At 34.3% G+C, this 21,630-nt stretch overlaps 1 protein-coding gene across 1 annotated transcript in view; it reads right to left on the bottom strand.

Moving 5' to 3' along the window:
- Positions 1 to 21,630, bottom strand: part of COL25A1 (collagen type XXV alpha 1 chain) — a 551,557-nt gene that overhangs the window by 74,821 nt on the left and 455,106 nt on the right. The window contains exons 16-18 of the mRNA XM_074228733.1: positions 10,987 to 11,019; positions 10,157 to 10,192; positions 5,370 to 5,414 (exon numbers count right to left, since the gene is read on the bottom strand). Coding sequence (XP_074084834.1) covers positions 5,370 to 5,414; positions 10,157 to 10,192; positions 10,987 to 11,019 — 114 coding nt within the window. The remainder of the gene's footprint in view (positions 1 to 5,369; positions 5,415 to 10,156; positions 10,193 to 10,986; positions 11,020 to 21,630) is intronic.

The following is a 21,630-nucleotide window of genomic DNA, read 5'->3' as shown; positions in this document are numbered from 1 at the left end:
TGTGAGGAATAATTTCCTAGCAAAAAGTTCAGAATCAGACATATCTCATGTTTGTTACACTCCTGTTAGAATTGATCTAGATGCAGAATTTTTTTCAATCCAAAGGCCAAAGTCTTTTTTATTTTTGAAAAAAAGTAGTCATTTTAATAAAAGTTAAGAAAAGAAACAATAGTTTCTTTAATATTTAATAACTTTTAAAAATTTTTAGATGATTTATCTCCAATAAATAAAGATCAGAGGCTGTCTTATTTTGTATCTCCAGTACTTATCAGAATACTTGACATTTCAGTCCTTTTATTCCTTCATCTCCAGTAAAATAATGTGCCTCTTCCATTTATCTTTCTTAATATTTTAAATTAAATAGTCATCTATGGTTATTTTTTAAATTTTATTTATTTTATTCTGAACTTAAGAAATAAAACAAACATTCCCATAACATGGTAGAATAGAAAAAATGGATTGCACATGAAACTGCAAATCTATTGTGTACAACTTGCTATTTCTTTTAAATATAAATATATGTTACAAATAAAATATTTAGAAATAATATAAAGTTATCATATAATTTTTTTCTTTTCTTTCCCCCTGATACCTTAGATGTGCTATTAGATTTAAATATCTGTGTGTGTGTGTGTGTGTGTGTGTATTTATATATGTGTGTGTATAAGTGGGAACCCATTTTATATATAGTGCTATTCATCAGTTCTTTCTCTGGATGCAGAGAGTATCTTCTTTCATAGGTCCTTTATAATTAGTTTGGTATAGGTAGGCTGGGTCAAAATGGCAGTTAGTCATTCTTAAAACAATAAAACAATATTGCTATTATTGTACCTTATGATCTCTTGGTGCTATTCATTTCACTCTTCATTATTTCATTATAAATTTGGCTATATTTGTTTAAGGAAATTCACATTAGTGGATAATTCATAGTTTATGCAGCTTAGTGTTTGATGACAATAAAAAATTTTCAAGAGTTTAGGTAATATCAGGTCTACTATTTTTCCTGTCAAAGAAGGGGAAATAATTTCCATACAACTTAATCAGACTCCTTATTCTGTCACTGCCACTGCTGATGCCCAGATCATCATGTTCCCCAATCCTCTCCCTGGGCATGTATGTGACCTTAAATAATAGGACAAGGAATAGCGGGCAGGGAGAGAAGATGGGGAATTGTAGTTGAGTTCTCTATTCCAAAGACAGACTATTGAATTCACCCATCAGTTCAATGGGTAAGTCCCTTATTTTGAGTTTATAACTGGCAAGTTAAAAAAGTTTGGAAAGTTGAGTTGATAACTGGAAGGTTAAAGAGATCCAAATGAGGAAAGATGGGGGGGCAAGAATTCATCTACATTCTGGGATAAAGGAAAAGGAACATATATTGAAAAGGGGAGAACTGTATCTGCCTTTTGCAAAATGAATGTGGAGATAAAAGAAAACATTATTTATTGGATCTCATATTTCTAACACTTTTAGATTTGCAAAAACACTTTCAATCCATTAAAGAAAATGTCACATGTATTATTTTCCCCAACATGCAGATGAGAAACTGAAACAAAGAAAAGTCAAGGGACTTAGCCAACACCCCCCAACGAGAGTTGGAGTCAGGTCTAAATCTGTTTCATTTTTGTCTTCATGTTTCCAGTTCCGAAAATAGTGCTTGCCACATAGAAAGCACTTAATAAATGGTTCGTGCTCTTATCTTGATTCTAAGTTCTGAATTCTTTTTGCAACAATGAAAGGAAAAAAAGGCTTTTTCCTCTTCTGGAAAGCTGAAAACGACCAACTTTATCCAGTCAACATTATTCTGAAAGAATATGAAAGCTAAACTAATGCCTGGAAATTCAGTGAGAAGTAAGTATTTCATTACCTAGTTTAACCTTGGACACTCTATGGACCATGAATGCATGAAGCACGAATTCCAAATGACTTCCACATAGCAAGGAGGGCTTTTCAAGACATAAGTGGAAAGATGAAGAGTAATAGAAGTGTAACATTCCCAGTGCTAATGAGTGCCTAATGCTTCTGCACTTTTTGCTCTTAGTTGTTCCATAGTATGATACATAGATGAGTCAGTTTTCTGTGTTAGATGCTTTACTCATTTCCTGAATACCATACTGGAATGGCATCAGACACTCATTAAGTTTCCAATCATTCCACAGCAGCAACAGGTGGTGAAACAAAGCTTCTGTAGCTGATTTCCTCTATGTCCTGGAAATGATGGAAGGTATTTGTGCTCTCTCTGTAGCAGCGGATAATGAAGGGGGAAGGAACATTGAATAGCAACGGGAAGGATTTCCAAATCATAAACAAAAACTCACATGAGGAAGCAAATCTTTTGGCTGCTACCCATTCCTCAATTTTTGACATAGTGGTTTTATCTTAAAGAGATCACATAAAACTTGAAATCCAGACTATCTATACTTGGCAGATCCTCAAATAAATCTGTTAGTCCATTGATGTGAGTATATCCTCCCCTCTGAGAGAGTTCAACCAATCCAACATTTTCTAATTCTGTGGGACTCTTATCCATTCCTTTCCTAAATTCTCCAGAGAGCTACCTAACATGCCCAATTCTATATATTTTGGTTTATTGTAGTATTTCATAATTACTCCCTGCAACATTTGGGCAAAAACATGATAAACTGAAGGGAAAAAAGCATATCCTAAAGAAACCATATCAACAGTGTTCTATCCACCGAGCTATCTAGCTGCCTCCTGAGCAAAGGTTAAATGACTTGTCCAAAGTCTCACACAGCAGGATGTGAACTTGGATCTTCTTGACTCCTGGTCCATCACTCTATCCACTAAGCCATCAAACTGCCATATAAGTTATAGGCTTCCCAACTGACATTTACAGATGTTGAAATCCATTAATTTCTTAGAGTTAGTATCTACCACTTAAATGACTTCCAAACTACTATATCTTGAAATAGAGAGAAAAGGCAAACTGTAGTAGAGGAAGACAATATAGTTACTAATAGGTATTTCCAAGTACTAAGAGTAGAAGCCTCTCTAGATAAAGCTAAATAGGGAAGTGAAGGAATCAAAAAAAAGTGCTTATTTTGGTTTGGGCTACCAAGCAAACCAGCAAATTCCTATGAAATTGGGATACAAGGACATTTTTTTCTTAGAGGAAACAGGCTTAGCCACTCCCCAACCTGAGAAAGTATGAAATGGTATTATTTCACAGTTACTGGACCACCAATGTTCAAATGCTCGCTGAATTGGTCTGAACCTAGAGTACATGAAATTATTTTAAAAAATGATAAGAACTTGACTTTATGATATTATAATAAAATGATAGAAATTAGTAACTGACAGTTATATGGAAAAGAACAGGAGAAGTGTACTTTCCTTAAATCCTGTGAAAAAAACAACCCCCCAAACCTAAGACAGGAAAATAGAGGAAAAAGAGAATGAAATTCACTTAAGTGAGCTTTCCTACTGCCTGAGCTCTCTGTCAGGGTGGTTATTTGTCAATTTTTTAGAAATCCTGCTGTTTTTTTGAGCAGCTGCTGAAGTTAATGTAGTCATAGTATTCTGTTCTTCCACAATATACCACACAGTTTATATTCCTTTCACATAAATCTACCAGCTTTTCTTTTAACCATCCCTAAATGTCAGTTTCAAAAACTTCCTTTCAAATTTCTGACCTTATAAATTAATTATATGTATATCTATATATTTTTGTATTTCTATCTATCTATTCATCCATCCATCTATCTTTCTATCTATCTATATATGTATGTATGCATATATCTATATACAAAAGTTACCTGTACCCATAGAAAATCTAAAGATTGACACAACTCAATTCTAAATTGCCTAAATGTAAGTTATTTTTGTGCATTTTTCTTTGCTGAATATCAAGATGCATTTGGAGATTATAATTGCTTGACATTCAGATAGTTCAGGAAGTTATTGTCATAAGAATATTTTTTCCTTCCACTAAGGAATCAAAGAGGAAAATAGCTAAACTTCTATAATAGACAAAATAACAAGCACTACTAAAAAAAAGATGAGAAACAAATCAGAATTCTGAACACTATCCAAGAAGACAAAGCTGAAAGTCACATTGATTTAATTCTACTGTTTATATATTTTATATAGCATAATAAAGTAATTTATATTTGAAATTCATGAGGTTATCATATATTCTCCAGGTAACTCAATACTTTAAGACATTTATTCTACAATTATTTTGTTTCATGCAGCACATTCTGCCTAGGAGCTTTCACCCAGATTCTGAAATATGTTTTATAGAATGCACAATAGAAATTGATATGAACTCTATGAGATTTGAAAATCATCAATAATAAATCTATTCTCATCACTATCATAAAGCACTTTGTATCTTTCTCCATAGTGCTATGAGTAGTTAAGCACTAGGGAAAAGTCATATTGGTGTGCTGTCTACCAAAAATAATAATAATAGCCACTTTTAGAGAAACCTATAAATTTCAGAAGGAATATTGAATCTTGATATCTTGGAAAGATACATATACATTTGGTGTATCTTAAATGATTTCATGCATGTTCTGTTTTGAACAATTAGCCTATATAAAAACAAACTGTTAAGTGATTCTTAAAGTTCAAAAACAGTTTAAGAATTACTTAAAGGAGATTGTTTTTCTCAAGGATTATTGCATTAGCCATAGGACAGATATAAGAAGGAACTAAAAATAAAATATAGTTCTGAAAGCACAAATGAATTCTATATTTAAGAAAGGAGAAACTAGGTGTCTTCTTAGCTCCCAACTAAAAGACCTGATATTAGTTCTGTCCTCTTAGTAAAATAATTTCAAATTAATCTTAAATAACTTCTCCCAGAGACCAAATAAATGGAAATTCAATGTAGAGATGATTTCCTAGTATGTAAAATATTTATGAAAAATATTTAAATACTAAGGTTCTTGATGGAGATTATAGACAGTAAGTGAACATTGTAGGGAGAAAACCCTTTGTGAATACATTTGTCTAAATATCAATTCTAGGATTAAGTCTTTTTTTCTAGCCCAAATCTGACAAGATTTTTTATTGAAATCAAAATCTGAAGTCAAAATGAAATTCTAGACCTTAAAAAAATGCTGACTTCAAATGGAGTGGTATTTGCATTTTCCTTCAGGGATACCTATTTGGCTAGGCTGTATATGAAGTCCAGAGAACATAAATTTCTACAGAGGCCATGTTTGATATTCTACTTTTAAAAGATAAATCAATTAAAAACACAAGAAGGAATCAGAAAGACAGCACCACCTTGTTGTTGTTGTTGACTTGTTTTGTTTTTTTGTTTTTCTTTCTGTCCTTCACTTAGGGACCTTTTCCATTTTCAAGTCCTATTACACCATGACTGCAGATTGAGTATTTACCTTTATCCCCGGAAGTCCAGGAAGCCCAGGCAGCCCTGGTTCACCCTACATAGGAAAATTACATAACATTATAGAACAGTATTCACTGAAGCACAAATTGTTGGAGAGAGAAATGGCAAATGTGGTTGGAAGTACCATAGATACCCTTTCTGCATACATACACACAGAAACACTATTTATCTCCAAGGATGATGAGATTGTGTAGTTCAGTCAACTCTTGATGATTCAGGGGTTGGTTAATCAATCTGCATATTCCATCGTTTCTTTCCTACCAATAGAGGTTTAATTACATAACTCTGGATTATTTTACTTATCATTAGCATCCTTCTCAAAAGGTGAAGAGGGAAAGAGATAACTCAAAACCATTACCTTTTTCACTCCCAGACAGTACAGGAAAGGAGACTGAAGTTACTGGTTAATGTGAAACTTTAAGGTAAAGTTTCAAATATCCATATTATTAGCCCAATAGCCTCTTACCAACATGCCATCAAGAGTTGGCTGTGTGAATAGACGCTAACATCAAAACAATGCATATCAAAAGTCTTGCTGGATTTCAAGTAGAGTAAGACTTCTGCATTCTTGGATGATGAGGAGATAAGTGAGTAGTTAAAATTATACTTAACACTACTATATGTTTGTGACAATTGTTCAAGTCTAGGAAACCCTACTTAGCTACTTGGTGGGTACCATGCAGCTGTTCAGTGAAGGCAGGTTTGAGATTAAGTGGTACACTCTGGGTGAGTGCATTGGAGTCACACTAAACCTTCTCATTTTCATAGAATTGTCTACATTATTTTAAGCACTAAGTGTGGTGACAAGATATACTGAGACTACATTGCTTAGAAAATCCTTTGCATTCCATTGATAATATTATCAAACAGAATGAAAATGGAGGGAAAAACATACACATTGGTGCTAGAAAAATTATAAAAATGATATCTGATTTATACAAGTTTAGACTGTTTCATCATAGTAACCCAGTGCAGATAGACCCATTCCCTTCTCATGGTAACAGGTATATCATAAAGTAAAGAATGAGAGGAGAGGGAGGAAGGGAGGACTAGGTACAGCTGGAGCAATACTCATTCCTTGCAAGTTCTACAATATGTAATTTGCTTAATTTAAAAGAGATCTGGAAAATAATAATTTCAGAAATGATTTACCAAAGGATGAATATAAGGGGAGAAACCATGCTAATTTTCTTTTGATTTCATTCAAAATTCCTTTCATAATGCAAAAGAAAAACCATTCTGACTAAAAACTTTAAAAGACAAGTACACTTATATTTTAAGTCTAAGACGTGTTTCCCAACAGTTCAGCTTCATTGTTAAAAATGCTTCTGGTCAAATTTAATTTCTCTTGATAGAATGAACTTCACATTAGTGACAAAATGCTTTTCTTTCTTTTTCTCCTCAAGGAAGTTAAGTACTTCTCATAGAACTTATTTTGTCCATATAAAATTGTGTTCTTATATTCTTTTTCCCTGACCTAAAGACTATATTTTTTCTTCTCTATGGTTTCCTTTGAAACCATATTAAATAGAAATCTAGAAAATTCACCTAATAAAACTAAGTAGAACTTATGTGTGTGTGTTTTTATATAGCTATATATTTATACACACTGCAAGGTGAAGACACATTTAGAATAATGGAGTTTAACTTACAAAAAAATGTACCTTATCTGACTTTAGAATAGTAGCATTATTTTTTCCCAAATAAAAGGCGTCTCTGTGATTTATGAGGGACAATCATCTCTAGGAAATTGATATGAAATCAATACAACTCTGGATTTTTAGGGAGGATAGAGTTGTCTAGAACATTTTGGAAAATAATATAATATAAGGGAATAATGTTTGAAATGAGATTCTTTTATGCATTCTCTTCATATACTGAGTGATATATGTGAATTTCTAAGTTTATATTTATAAGTCATTGATTATGCTAACTGACCAACTGTGATTTTCATAGCTTGACTTTTATTAATTTGCTTTTCATTCAATCTATTTATTTGGTTGATACAGATGTAATTTCCCTCACTGTGGATTTTCTCCTTTGTTGAGGATGTGTTCTGCACCCTCTCTGTTCCTCTTTCTCCTCTTTAAGACAATGAAGTCTCTCTCCATCAGTTTGGGTAGTTCAATCAGTTATTTCTTCTCTTAGCAGAAAGAGGCTCTCCTTTTTTCCTACTTACCTACTCCTGTGCTCAGGAATTCCTTTGGGTCATGACTGAAAGGCAATCCTAATAGCTAGGGTACGTGTGGAAAGCTAATGGGGCCCTTTTGCACCAGAAGAATAAAACTTGAATGACTGTAAGAAAAACAGGGCCTGCTTGCAGGAAATCCTTTCCAACTTCCCTCAGCAGGGTTCTCTCCTCCCACTCCAGGTACCTGCTGCCACCAGCCATCAACACTAAAAACCACTGGGCCCAGCTGTTCAACTTTCTCTCTTGCTCAAAAAAAGGGGACTATTTTCCTTGAATGAACACTACTTACAACATTTCCTTTCCCTGTTTCAGATTTAAAATACTTGTGGAAAAGTAGGGAGCGGTATTATGAAAGAGAATGCGGTACATAGGAACAGAAACACACACACTCAACCCAGATCCACATACGCATTAGAGCATCTCTGCTCTAATGCAAAGCATATACCGAGAAATCTAAAACAAAACTAAAAACAACTTCTTACAATCTTACACTAGATTGCAGATACAAAAGTTCTTCACTAAGCTGAATGGAAATGAAAACTTTCAGAAAGTCCAAACTTCAAATGAGTTATTTTTTTCTCCCAAGGCAGGAAGTATAATTTTCCCACTATCAGGCACACCTGAAGCATGGGAATCATTGTACTACAGAGGGAAAAAAAGTTGTGCAGAAGTGGAATTGAATTTACAGAAACTTCAAATCAAGAAGAAAAATGGCGTTTATTACCATAGACATTCTCCAGCTCATTTAGTGCCTTGGATTTATAAATAAACTCTTTAAAACCTAAATATTCTCTCATTCAAGTAAACAATTCTCAATGACTTTAGTGGATAGTGTTCACACTGTTATAAACTGGTGCTGTCTTGCCTAAATATTTGCAGAAAAACTGGAGGGAGGGGATTGCTAACTTCAAGGAATATATTTATTTAACTTTAAGGTCAACATTAAATGAATTCAATCCTCTTTTCTAAATGCAATGTTAAAATATTTCTTTGGAGTCCAAGGAAATCTAAAGGGGTTAACTATGAGCCTTCTAAAAACAGGTTTAGATAATGCTAAATAATCTTGGTAATGCTCAATGAAAACCTCTTCCAAGTAAAAGTCTTACATTGAAACCAACAGAAAATATAGACAAAATAAAGTGGTTTTAGACACATCTGCTTACTAATTCATATTTTAGATTGAGTAATTCACATATGACCTACACAGGTAAAGTTTAAGGGACTTGATATTTCTATCATGGATGAAATCCATTTGTGTATTTCTCACTCTTAGAGGGCTGTGGCCCCAAGACCATAACATTCAGTTCTCAAGTTTATCATTTACTCTTCAATGGATGAAATCAGAGGAATCTTAGGCTAATACTTGAAATGCTCTGAAGTTCCAGAAAGGAAACCTTGAACTTCCACTGATTACAGTGGGACTGACTGGGTTAGTGCTTTTTTTCTCCTTTTAAGAGCAATAGATTCAAAGTTAGAGCTCCAAATGAAAAGGCCTTTTCAAAAATTACTTGAATCCTTAAGTGTTTAAAACAAAAGACTGGCCCTCTCAATGTCTACACGAGTGTGGGAACAACATTTTATTATGCACCCAGGTTCCAGATGAATACAATATGATGCATTCTCTCATTTCAATTTCACTAATGAAGTAAATTCCATCTTTTGATTCATCTTTCTCTCTACAACATCATATGCCACCAGACAAGGACAAAGCCATAATTTTATACAAGATCTAATCTAATGTGGAATTCACATTTACTGGCTAGTGACAATACATCTGTTATTTCAAATCTGATTGCATTGGGCATTGAAATCCAGATGCTCACATGATAAATGACTGCCAGTTGTTTCCTGCACATTAAACTCAAATGAGCAGATAAATCTAAACATACTTAGCATAGCTTTTAATTTATTATCCAAGTGAGGCATAAATGATAAACAAATGTAATGTTGTCATAGATTAACTGGTTAAAATAACTTTGATTAGTGTCTTTAATTGAAACTAGGGTTTATTAACAGAATTGGTTTGCATATCATAATATTGTCTACACAGGCTGTTACAAATAATTTATATTTAATACCATCAACAAGAGAGCATCTATGATGAAAAAAGTGTAATTTTTTTAAAAAGGGCTGCCCATCACTTTCTACTGAGATTGCTTTGTCAACATGCATCTCTTCTGAACAAATGAAGATGAGAAAGAAATGTGGTTAAGCATGCAAGATTAAATAGTTATCATTCCACCCTAACTGGTCTTTGTTAGTTTCAGATAGCTGAGTATATGCAGACTTTTGGTTCAGAAAAAACGATTCCTTACCACAAAAGAATTTATTTTATCCCCCACCTTTGGCCTTAGTCAATGTCATAGTATTTACAACACAAAAGCATCAACAAAAAATATGCTGCTTTGCAGTCCTTACTTTCAGAAAATATTTAATTGTAGCCAATAATTGACAAGGATGAAATGCATGAAGATGAAATAAAGAATGTCATAGAAGAAGTGTGTGTGTGTGTGTGTGTGTGTGTGTGTGTGTGTGTGTGTGTGTGTGTGTGAGAGAGAGAGAGAGAGAGAAATCTTTGAAATTACCTTTTGCCCTGGACGGCCAGATTCTCCAGGTTCTCCCTGATAAAGAAAAGAAAAGGACAATTCCATTCAAAGAGCAATTATTTAGTATCTACATCTACTAGGTGTTGGATGACAAGATGCTAGGAACAGTCTTGTCAATTATTTTCTGAAAACAAGTTGACTTTAGTTTGTCTGTATTTTACTTTTTTGGAATATTCAGGATTTAGCTCACATTCAAGTCAATCTAACACATATATTTGTTAAACAAATGTAAGGCACTCAAGTATTATATGTTGTACATAACTCGTGTCACTCTTCTGTAATTTACCTTAGACAATGCATCCACAAAACCAGGTATCTTTGAAAACCAAGGAGAATGGGTTATCAGATCAACTGACAGATTTCCATTTGACATTACTCTTATTTCCTTTGGACCCTTGAGAATGTGAGCTAATACTTGTTTTCATACCTAAAATAATGCATCAGAAAAGTAGTTGTTCAATCAGTTTTTCCTGTTGTCTCTTAACTCTTCTAGAGTTTTCTTGGCAAAGATACTAGTTTGTCATTTCCCTCTCTGGTTTGTTTTATAGATTAGAAGACTTGAGGCCAAAAGGGTTCAGTGACTTTCCCAGAGTCTCATAGCAAGTGTGTGTCTGAGGCCAAATTTGAACTCTGGTCTTCCTGAAGCCAGGTCTGCCACTCTATTTCACTGCACCATCTATAGGCTTGTCAGAAAAAATATATTATGCCTAATAGCTACAGTAGGTGAAAAGGAAAGAAATTAAATAAACTTTAAAACAAAGACTGTGACTCTCTGGGGGACAGCCTGTGTTCAAAAGATATATAATTACCTTAATTCCTGCAGCAGAAGATCCAGGGTCACCCTGATTGAGAATTCACAAGAAAATATTCCATATGTGATAATGATAGTGGTACCAGAAGACTCAATACATATACAATCAAGGTTCTTATAGAATGTATTCCAAGTGTCTTTTAATTCAGGCTGATTATACTCCAGAGGATTCAATACAAATGTATTTTTTTTTTATCAAGATGCCATTATTTTCCAATGTGGGACAATTTATTTTCTATGTATATCATCAAAGTTATTTTCCCCTCCATTAAAGATTCCTTTCTTCATAACAAACGTGAACCTATCTTTTCATATTTTTTCACCTTGAGATTGTACTAAAAATATCACAACACTACATATTTTTCTGTATTTTTAATTCATACATATGGCATATATTATGATTCAGAGATTTTGTTTATCAATTTAGTAATTTCAATTTAGAGATAGTGGATAATTTTGATTTAAATTTGATTTAAATTAAAACATCTTTATTCAAATAAAACAAATATAGCCAAAATCAGAAGGAAAGCAGGTAATTGGAGAGGGGGATATTATAGACAACTTATTAGATAAAAATCTCATATCTAAAATGTATGAAGATCTTTATAAAATCTATAAGCATCATTACTTAATTGATAAATAGCCTAATAGTCTTCCAGTGAAGAAATAAAAACAATTTATAGTCATATAAAAATGCTTAAATCATTATTGGTTAGAGAAATGCAAATTAAAACAACCTTGAGATATCATTTAATAACTACCAAAATTGCTAAAATAATTGAAGGGGAAGGTGACAAATATTGGAGGGGACATGGAAAAATTTGGACACTAATTCACTGTTGGTAGGATTATGTTGGTGATCCAACCATTTCAGAGAGCAATCTGGAATTATGTCCAAAGAATTATTAAACTACCTGCACCCTTTGACCCAGCAATATCACTACTAAAACTATTTCCCAAAATGCTTATGGAAAAGGGGAGAAAATACTATAAATTCTAAAATATCTATAGCAGTTTTCTTTGTGGTGGCAAAGAACTAAAAATTTCAGGGATGCTCATAAATTGGGGAATGGTTGAACAAATTAAAATATATAATTATGATGGAATATTACTGTGACATAAGAAATGATGAGCTCAGTGAACTTAGATAAACATAAGAAGACTTACATGACATAATTAAGAGTGAAATGGGCAGAACCAAGAAAATAGCAATATTGTTTAAGGAATGACTTTGAATGATTAAGCTATTTTAACTATTATAAATACCCAACTTAACCATAAAGGACATATGAAGAAAAATAACTATCAACACCATCAACATCCATTAAAAGAAATGGTAAGTAGAATTAAATAATAATTTAAAAAATAATATACAAATATACAAACATATACAATAATTTTACAAATATATATGTATCAATTTATATACTTATTTGTATCTAATAGTAGCTATTTCTAGGGTGGGGAGGGAAAGAAAAAAACAAATTTTCATGATAATTTTATTCAAATAGTATATAGTTTTGGTATGCAATCATCTTTTTATTATACTACTTATGGAAATATTTATTTTATTTCATAAATTAAAAATAATAAATTTAAAAAGTTGTAATACAGAAACCAATTCTTAGCCTGCATGAACTGAGAACTCAAGAAGAATGAAGATCCTCTGCATCAGTCAGAATACATTTCAAGCACTCAGTGTTGTGGTCCACATTGGATACTATAGTTTGAATGAATCAAGAAGAATGAAGATCCTCTGCATCAGTCAGAATACATTTCAAGCACTCAGTGTTGTGGTCCACATTGGATACTATAGTTTGAATGAATATTGACAAGCACAAAATAAAGTTTAGACTAAGAAATTATGATGGTAGGGAGGCTGGAGACCATACTATAGGAAAATTGATTGAAGGAATTAGGAACATATATGCTGAGGGAAGAAAAAAAATCTTAGGGGAAGACATAATTGTTCTCCTTAAGTTTTGAAAAGGACAGGTATATGGAAGATGGAGGACACCTGTTTTGCTTGGCCCTAGTGGGCAGAAGTAGAGGAAATAAATGGATGTTACAAGGAGCTCATAATAAGAAAAATCTTCCCAATAGTTACCATAGAGGTATCTAAAAGTAAGAGTACTTACTGGGTTTCATCACTGGAGGTTTTAAGCAGAAGCTTGTTGGCTGTCTTATGAGACATGGTCTATTATGGGATGGACCAAATCACTTCTGAAGTCTCATCTAACGCTTAGATTATCTGATTCCCATTTTCTAAAGCCCCATAGAAAGTGGAAAGGGCAAATTCCAAGAGCAAAAGTAGCTGTCTGATGAAACCTATGAACTCCTTGTAATATATTTTGAAAATTCATTACTGAAGGAAAATGCTAAATTTCATTTAGATGTTCGTGAAATTGGTGAGAATTTATTTGATCTTTTCCCCCATCCAAATTCTTGGCCCCAGGTGAGAATTCCTGTATGGTAGAAGCAATATCCTAACTCTTCCTAAAAGGTATTGAAATTTTCTTTGAGTCTTAATTGGCTCATCCATTTCCTTATCACCTGAGTGAGCCATGAAGATTTCCAAGTACTTTCTGATGCCTTTAATTAGATTCAATATAATAGACACTTACTAAAGACCTATGTGATGATGTTTGTCCTTCATTCTTGAAGAAGACCATGACATCAGGGAAGTGATGCCATTGATAAGCACATGAACTGGATTTGAATGACGGGGTGCTGTAAGTCACCAGTCTCACTTTCTCCTCCAGAGTCATCTGGGTCCAATGGCCAGATATGAATCAGATGACTGGATATGGCCCTGGATGTGAGGCAATCAGGGTTAAGTGACTTGCCCAAGGTCACTTAGCTAGTAAGTGACAAGCGTCTGAGGTTGAATTCAAACTCCCATCCTCCTGACTCCAAGGCCAGTGCTCTATATACTGTACTACCTAGCTGCCTTTACAGTGGGGATACAAAAAGAAGATGACAGTTGTTACCCTCTTCTTATCCTCATTACAATTTAATGGAGGGAGAGGGGACACCATCCAGACAAATATATATAAAATAAGCTATATGCAGGATTAAAAAGGAAATACTTAACAGAGGAAAGGCACTGGTATTCAGAGGGGTTTCTGGTGAGGAAGGGTTTTAGATGGGACATAAAGGAAGCTATAGAGGTCAGTGATTGGAATGGAGAAAGAAGAACATGCTAAATATGGAGAACAGCCAAAGAAAGCATCTTGTTCATGGAAAGCCAGGAGACCAGTGTCACTGGATCAGTGCAAGAAGATTGAAAAGGTAGGTGAGAGCTAGGATATGAAAAGTTTTGATAGCTAAACAGAACATTTTATATTTGTTCCTGGAGGTAACTGGGAGCCCCTGGAGTTTATTGAGTATAGGGGTGATCAGAACTGGATTTTAGGAAAATTACATTGGTGGCTGAATGGAAAATGGACTAGAATGGGGAGAGAATTGAAATAGCCAGACACACTTGTGGGCTACTGCAGCTAGTATATGGGTAGTTAGAATGATTCCTAGGTTGAAAGCCTGAGGGATGGGAGGATGGCCTTGCCCTTCACAATAATAAGGAATGTAGAAGAGGGGAGGGTTTAGAGGGAAAGACAGTGAGTTCTCTTTGGACATACTGAATTTAAGATGTCTCCGGGACATCTATTTTGATATGTCTGAAAGGCAACTGAAGATGATAGATCATGATGGTAACTCAGGCAAGGGAGCTTCCCCAGCCTAATCAATGCAAGATGTCCTCAACATCTAGCTTTTTTGTATAGCCTTCTCCTGCTATGGTCAAGTCAATCTCCTTTTACTAAATGTTGAATGACCCACAAATGTCTCAGTTTATTTTAATTATTGAACCTAAACTACTAGAGGACTAGCCTGAGTCAGGTACAGTTCAGAGCAATTACCCTGCTGTACACAAATACATAAAGGAACAAATATGGTGAACTAGAGCTGCAGGTATAAATAAATTTTACGTGTGTATTTACATGTGTATAGAAAGGTTTAAGTTTGTCCAAAAGGAAAATGATAGGGAGCAGATCTGGAGGGTAGAGTAGGAAGAGGCAGAAATACTGTTTATTAAGAATATATTACTCAAATATAGGAATCAGGAGCCAATCAGTCAATGTGCCTCTCTTGAGACTATTATTGTATTGGACACTGTGCTAGTGTTGGACCAAAATGGAAGGGAACTTTTGAGTGAAGGTCAAAGGAAGCAAAAACAGAAGTGATAATGTCATCAACTTGTACTACAGACAAAAAGAGGAAAGGGACCAGAAGTATGGGAAACAGATCACAAATCTGGCTAAGAGTTGTAATGGGAGAATTCCATTTTCCAGATATGTTGGAGCGCTGCCTCTCTCTCTGCCTCTCTCTCTGCCTCTCTCTCTCTCTCTCTCTCTCTCTCTCTCTCTCTCTCTCTCTCTCTCTCTCTCTGCCAAAAGTAGAGCAGCTAATGACTATTTGGCTTGACCTAAAGAGAATTTCGTCTTTCAAAAGATGAAGGAATCCACCAGGGGAAAATGCAATTCTGGAACTGACCAATAAAGAAATGGCTACTGAAGCAAAAAAGTCAATGTGATCACTGCTCAACTTAAAATTTGTGATCAAAAGGAGGGGAGAGGAAGTTAGAAATGGTATGGGGAGGACTTAAGGTTAAATGTGAATACTCAAAGAGAACAAATTCATTGACAATGAAAAAAAGTAGTTTAAAGAGATGGACCTATTAAAGAGCCAGAATGAGCTAAAGCTCATGAGGAAAGCCAAAGGCAACAAAAATGACTTAAAAAATTAGACCACATGGAGGAAAGAAGAGGGTGGAAAAAAAAGAGAAAAGAAAGGAATAAACATTTATAATGCACCTACTGTGCTTTGCAGCCAGGCACTATGCTAAACCTTGATAATTATCTCATCTGATTTTCACAATAACCCTATGAGGTAGGTGCTAATTTTACAGATGAGGAAACTGAGGCAAAAAGTGACTGCCCAGGAAGCATTTGAAGCTGGTTTTGAATTCAGGTCTTTCTAACTCCAAGCCTAGTATTTTATCAATTGCATTACCTAGCTACCAGGTAATGGAAAGGACCACTTCTTAGGTGTGGAAGGGATGATAACTGACTCATCTCTTACTTTGCTTATGTTTTATCACCTCCCTAATTTGGAGTGTGTATGTGGGGAAATGGTCCCCAAAGGAGCCAAAGGAAACCACAGTACAAAAATTGCTGAGAGGAAGTTGATATACAAAAGAAGTCAGAATATAATAAAAATAACTTAAAAAGTATCTAACTATCCTTGATGAACATAAGTCAAAAGGCTATTGAAAGAACTGTTGAATGTAATTGTTGATGATCAGTGATTTTTGAAAGATGTAGCCAGCAGGAGACATACCATGGGTCTATCTTCAGGGCAAATACTCTAATGTTAAAAATGGAAGAGTATCAGGTTGGCAAACTCTAAACTTGTCTGTAAATCCTAGCAAAATTCAAGAATGCATAGTTAAAGGGATGGTTAGAGAGTATTTCAGAAAGGGAAGAAGTAGAGAAAAAGAAAGTGAATAACTTCATCAAGAGCAGGTCATGCCAGACTAACCTAATTTCCTTAATTAATTGGTTTACTAAACTGTAGATGGGGGCATATTGCAGGTAATCATTTGCCCACATTTTGGCAAAGTATCTTAATTGAATCTTTTTTTTAGGTTTTTTTTGCAAGGCAAATGGGGTTAAGTGGCTCGCCCAAGCCCACACAAGTAGGTAATTATTAAGTGTCTGAGACTGGATTTGAACCCAGGTACTCCTGACTCCAGGGCTGGTACTTTATCCACTGCGCCACCTGGCCTCCCCCTTAATTGAATCTTAAAGGGAAACAGAAATCCTAAGAGGCAGGGATGAGGAGGGAGAGCAGTTCAGGTTTGGGGAGGTGAACACAAAAACCAAAATGCATACTGTTGTGTTTAGAAAAGATTAAATAAAGCAGTTCTTCTGGATGGCATCTTTTGTGAGGGAGAGAAATTTGAAATCAGTCTGGAAAGATGGATTGAATAAAATTGTAAGAGACCTTAAGTGCCAGGCAGAGGAGTTTGCATTTTATACCAAAGACAAAAAGAAAGGGAATGAGTCTTATTTTACAAATATCAATTTGATAACTATGTAGAGGATTGATTGGAGAAGGAAATACTGGAGCTGGGAAGAACAATGATTAGACTATTGGTTGGGAAACTAGATTATAGAAGTAGATTTGACAAGTGTGCACAATTGATTGTCTATATGGAGACAAGGAAAAATAAAAGTAACATTTTGTGCCAGATAGGGTGACAGACTTGTGGTTAGGAAGTCCTTTATGAATCAGAAATATAACAGCTGTGGGATCTTGAAACTCTTCTGCAACAGGAAAGTATAGAGCCTCTATGATCCTTTCTATTTCTAAATCTAGGGGATCTATGATCCAAAGGGTTAAAGTTGTTTGCTGGGTTGTAAACCTAGGAAAGATTTTAGATCTCTCAATAAATATAAGATAGTTTTGAAGTCAGAAGGATTAGGATGAAAGTGAAAATAGTGAGTTATGCTTTGGATAGATCTCATTCCAGACACCTATGGGGTATATATTTTGAGATGTTAAATTGATATTGGAGGAGATCAGTTTAGAATATGGAGCTGAAAATCATCAGATTAGATGATTACTGAACTCATGATAATTGAGATCACTGAAAAAGAATTAACAGGGCAATCCAGGACAGAGGTGTGCAATATATCCCACAGAAAGAGGCATGGAGCCTGAATGATAATTTAGCAAAGAAGACTGAGAAGGACTGTTGATCTAGAAGTATGAGACTGTGGTAAGGAGGAAGTATACAGGATGTAGGTAACCTACAGGTCAAGAAGGATGAGGTCCACAAAGGTCACTGAATTTTGTTAATTAATTAATGTGGTAACTTTGGTAAGATTCATTACATAATGCTAGCTCCTGATGGAAAACTGATGGTTTATATCCTTAAGAGTTCACATTTTGGTAAATGAGCACCAGTGTCTTGTTGAATTGATTATTGTATAAAAACCAACAGACAAACAAAAGAATTTGCTGTCTTAACCATAACTTTGTTATTTTTAGTAATACTTCTCTTATATGACAGACAATCTCCTGATAAGTCTTGGGACCAGATTTCCTTAAGATAGCTTCCATAAGACAGAAAGTGGAACAAAAACAAGAGACAATTTTCTGAAGGGTTGGTAAACATTGAGGGCATTTTGAGCTGTCTCATTTTTATAGACAAGCATGAATGATATTATTCCTTTCCTTTGAAGAATGTGTAACTGAGATATCTCAAGGAATGTTTATAACTAAAGTGGCCAGGCCACTACTGAGAGGCAGGCATTTACAAGGGAAACACTTTAAGGGATAATGCTGGAAGCAGTAGAAATAAGATACTTAGTGTTTATAATTTTCTTTCCTTCAGAAATGGAAATGAATACAGGATTATAGCAAAGACAGAACGTAAATATACCTTGAATATACTCTTAGTTTCTCAGTGAGTAAACTGGCTTAGAAATGAAAGTTTCAGCAGGGTAAGATATTCACAGATAGACAAGTATGGCAAGACTATATTTAGTATAAATGAATATAGCCTCACTTCTATTTGCTTAACTTCAAATGAAGCATAATGATCATTAATCAGAATGTCACAGCAACAATCTCCTAAATTTGGCTGCTGTAGAGATTTCTAAATATGATATGCTGAAATTGAATTATCTCATATGCAGATGTAAGGGGACATTTCTTTCATGAAAATCGAACTGCTAGGAGTTTAGCCATCCAATCTTTATAAGAAAATCTGCCTTTTGGAGTTGTAAACTGATTCAACCATTCTGTAGATTCAACCATTTGCAACTATGCCCTGGGGCTGTAAGACCATACATACTTTGAATTTAGCATTACCACTATTAGGTCTGTATCCCCAAAGAGACAAAAAATAAAAAGGAAAAGGATCTATATGTACAAAAATATTTATAGAAGTTCTTTTCTGATGGCAAAGAATTGGATTTGAGATGATATCCATCAACTGGGGAAATAGCTAAATAAATTGTGATATGTGATTATGATGGAATACTGTTATGCTATAAGAAATGAAGAGCAGGATGCTCTCAAAAAACCTGGAATTATATAAACTGATATAAAGAGGAATATACTGTATACAAATTATCAGAAATATTGAAAAATGATCATCTGTGAATGACTTAGCTCTTCTCAACAATAGAATGATCTAAGACAACTCAAGGACTTATGATGAAAAAGCTATCCATTCCCAAAGAAAGAAGAAATGGTGTCTGAACACAGATTGATATATAGATATAGATATAGATAGAGATGATATAGATAGATATAGATATAGATATAGATATAGATTATATATAGAACACCTTTTTAAAACTTTATTTTACTTGAGACTTTTTTCCCCTGGTCTATGTTTTCTTGCACAGTATGACTAAACAGAAATGTTTTACATGACTACATAGAAGTAATCTGTGTCAAATTGCTTGCCTTTCAATGGCGGAGGGCTTGAGGAGGAAGGATGGGATAGAAATTGGAACTTAAAGTTTTAGAAACATATGGAAAAACTGTTTTTACATGTAACTGGGGAAAAATAAAATCATAAATAAAATTTTAAAAAATCTATATTTTCCTATGTTTGTTTATAACATATCTTATTATATACCAAACAATGCCATGTATCATTCTTAGGAGTTGGGTTAGAATATAATTGTTTTCTCTTTTCATTTTTATAATAATTTGTAGTACTCACTACTATTTGTAGGTGTCACAAAGGATAGAGGGTGGCACTTGGGAGTCATAAAGCTGGAATCCTGCCTCAGACACTTAGTAGCTGTGTGACTTAATTATATAATGATTTACCACAGTTTTCTTATCTATAAAATGAGGATAATAATAGGGTCTCCCTCCCAGGATTGTTGTGAAGATCAAATGAAATAAAATTTGTAAAATGTTTATATTCTTTAAATTGCTTTATAAATACTAGCTATTATTATAATTCCATAAGTGACTCTAGGAGGCCATTTACATACGTGTTCATATAGGAATGCAAGTATCCAGACTAGTTTATGTCTGATATTTATGTGCATGAGTCTATCATATGAAAAATATGTTCTTTTACAAACTATGACCACCAAATAGAATATATAAGGGGAAAGCATATAAATGATTATTACATGTTTTAGAAGATCCTGTCATCCAACAAATTAATCCTTTCTGAATCTCATTTTAATTCTCTGTAAAATAGAGATAATGGTGCATGCCCTAAGTATCAGTCATCCTTGAGGAACACTTCTACACTTAGAACCCCATAGTTCTATATTTGAACCTTATCTAATAGAAAGGCCCCAGGGACCAGAAGTTAAAAACAATTTCACACTTAATGAAAGAACTTTGGAAACTCGAAAGCATTATGACAAATGCCAACTATTATCATCCATCAAACTTTAAAAAACACACTGTTTCCCCAGGAAGTCATATTTACTTAACATAGTTTCTAACCTACACTGTTTTATGTTTTCTTTTAGCATATTGTCATGATTTATATCATCAAGGAGTTCAGGGATCCATGAAGTCCAACCTCTTAATTTTACAGATGAGAAAACTAAAGTCCAGAGAGTCTAAATGTTTTGCCCAAAGTCACCCCAGTAATAAATGAGAAAGGCAGAATTTGAACCAGGTCTTCTATCTCCAAAGTTGATGTTCTTTCCACTCTTACTCTTTATTCTTTCTTATTAGTATGTAGTAAAACTCCATATAAAATGCTTCATCTTACCATAGATCTATTTATACTGTGGGCCAAATCATATTTTTCTGCATTCATAGAGGAAGGAAGGAAATAAGCATTTATTAAGGACTAGACACTGTGTGCTAAGTATTTTACAATTTCATAATTAAATCATTTGATCCTCACAATAACCCATAAAGGACAGTTTTTTTTTACAGTGGAAGAAACTGAGGTGGAAATGTTTTAAGAGACTGGTAGGAAGTGTCTGAGTCTGAATTTGAACTCAGGTCTTACCAACTCCAAGACCAATTCCCTATCCCCTTTGTCAACCAACTTTCTCATATTTGTAGTGAGAAAGAAGTTGAGTTTGTTGCCTATCTTCCTCGTTGTATTACGAACAGCCATAATGCTTTACTCAGTCAGAGTCAGTCAGTGACGGAGCCAGATGGTGACGCATGGATTCTCTCTGCTAGTGTTGTGTTCTTCCTGCTTTACTGTCCTTTCAGACTAGAGCAGGACATAGATTCAGAGGGAGCAAAGGGAGGAAGCTTTTGGACTAAAGTTCAATAAGAGTTTGAGTATGAGACAGGGAGCTCCAAGTGAAGAAAGACAGAACACGACAGTGAGTGAATGGAAACCTTTTGATCCAGAAGACCAAGGAAACTTTCAAAATGATGAATATCATAGTGATAATAAGGTCAAAGGGGAAAGGAAGGATAAGTGATTTCAAAACCATTCAATGTGCTGGACAAACTATCTGTCTCAGTATAGAAACCCTTTCACTAGAGAAAAAGGGATCTCTGCTAAGTCATTCTTCAGTCTAAAGTATACCTTTAACTGCTGGATATAGAGAACAATTGCCCA

This window comes from Macrotis lagotis, chromosome 3 (genome assembly GCF_037893015.1).
Source record: "Macrotis lagotis isolate mMagLag1 chromosome 3, bilby.v1.9.chrom.fasta, whole genome shotgun sequence".
Lineage (NCBI taxonomy): Eukaryota > Metazoa > Chordata > Mammalia > Peramelemorphia > Peramelidae > Macrotis > Macrotis lagotis.
The sequence above is the reverse complement of the archived record's forward strand: the minus strand, read 5'-3'. Positions and strand labels throughout refer to the sequence as shown.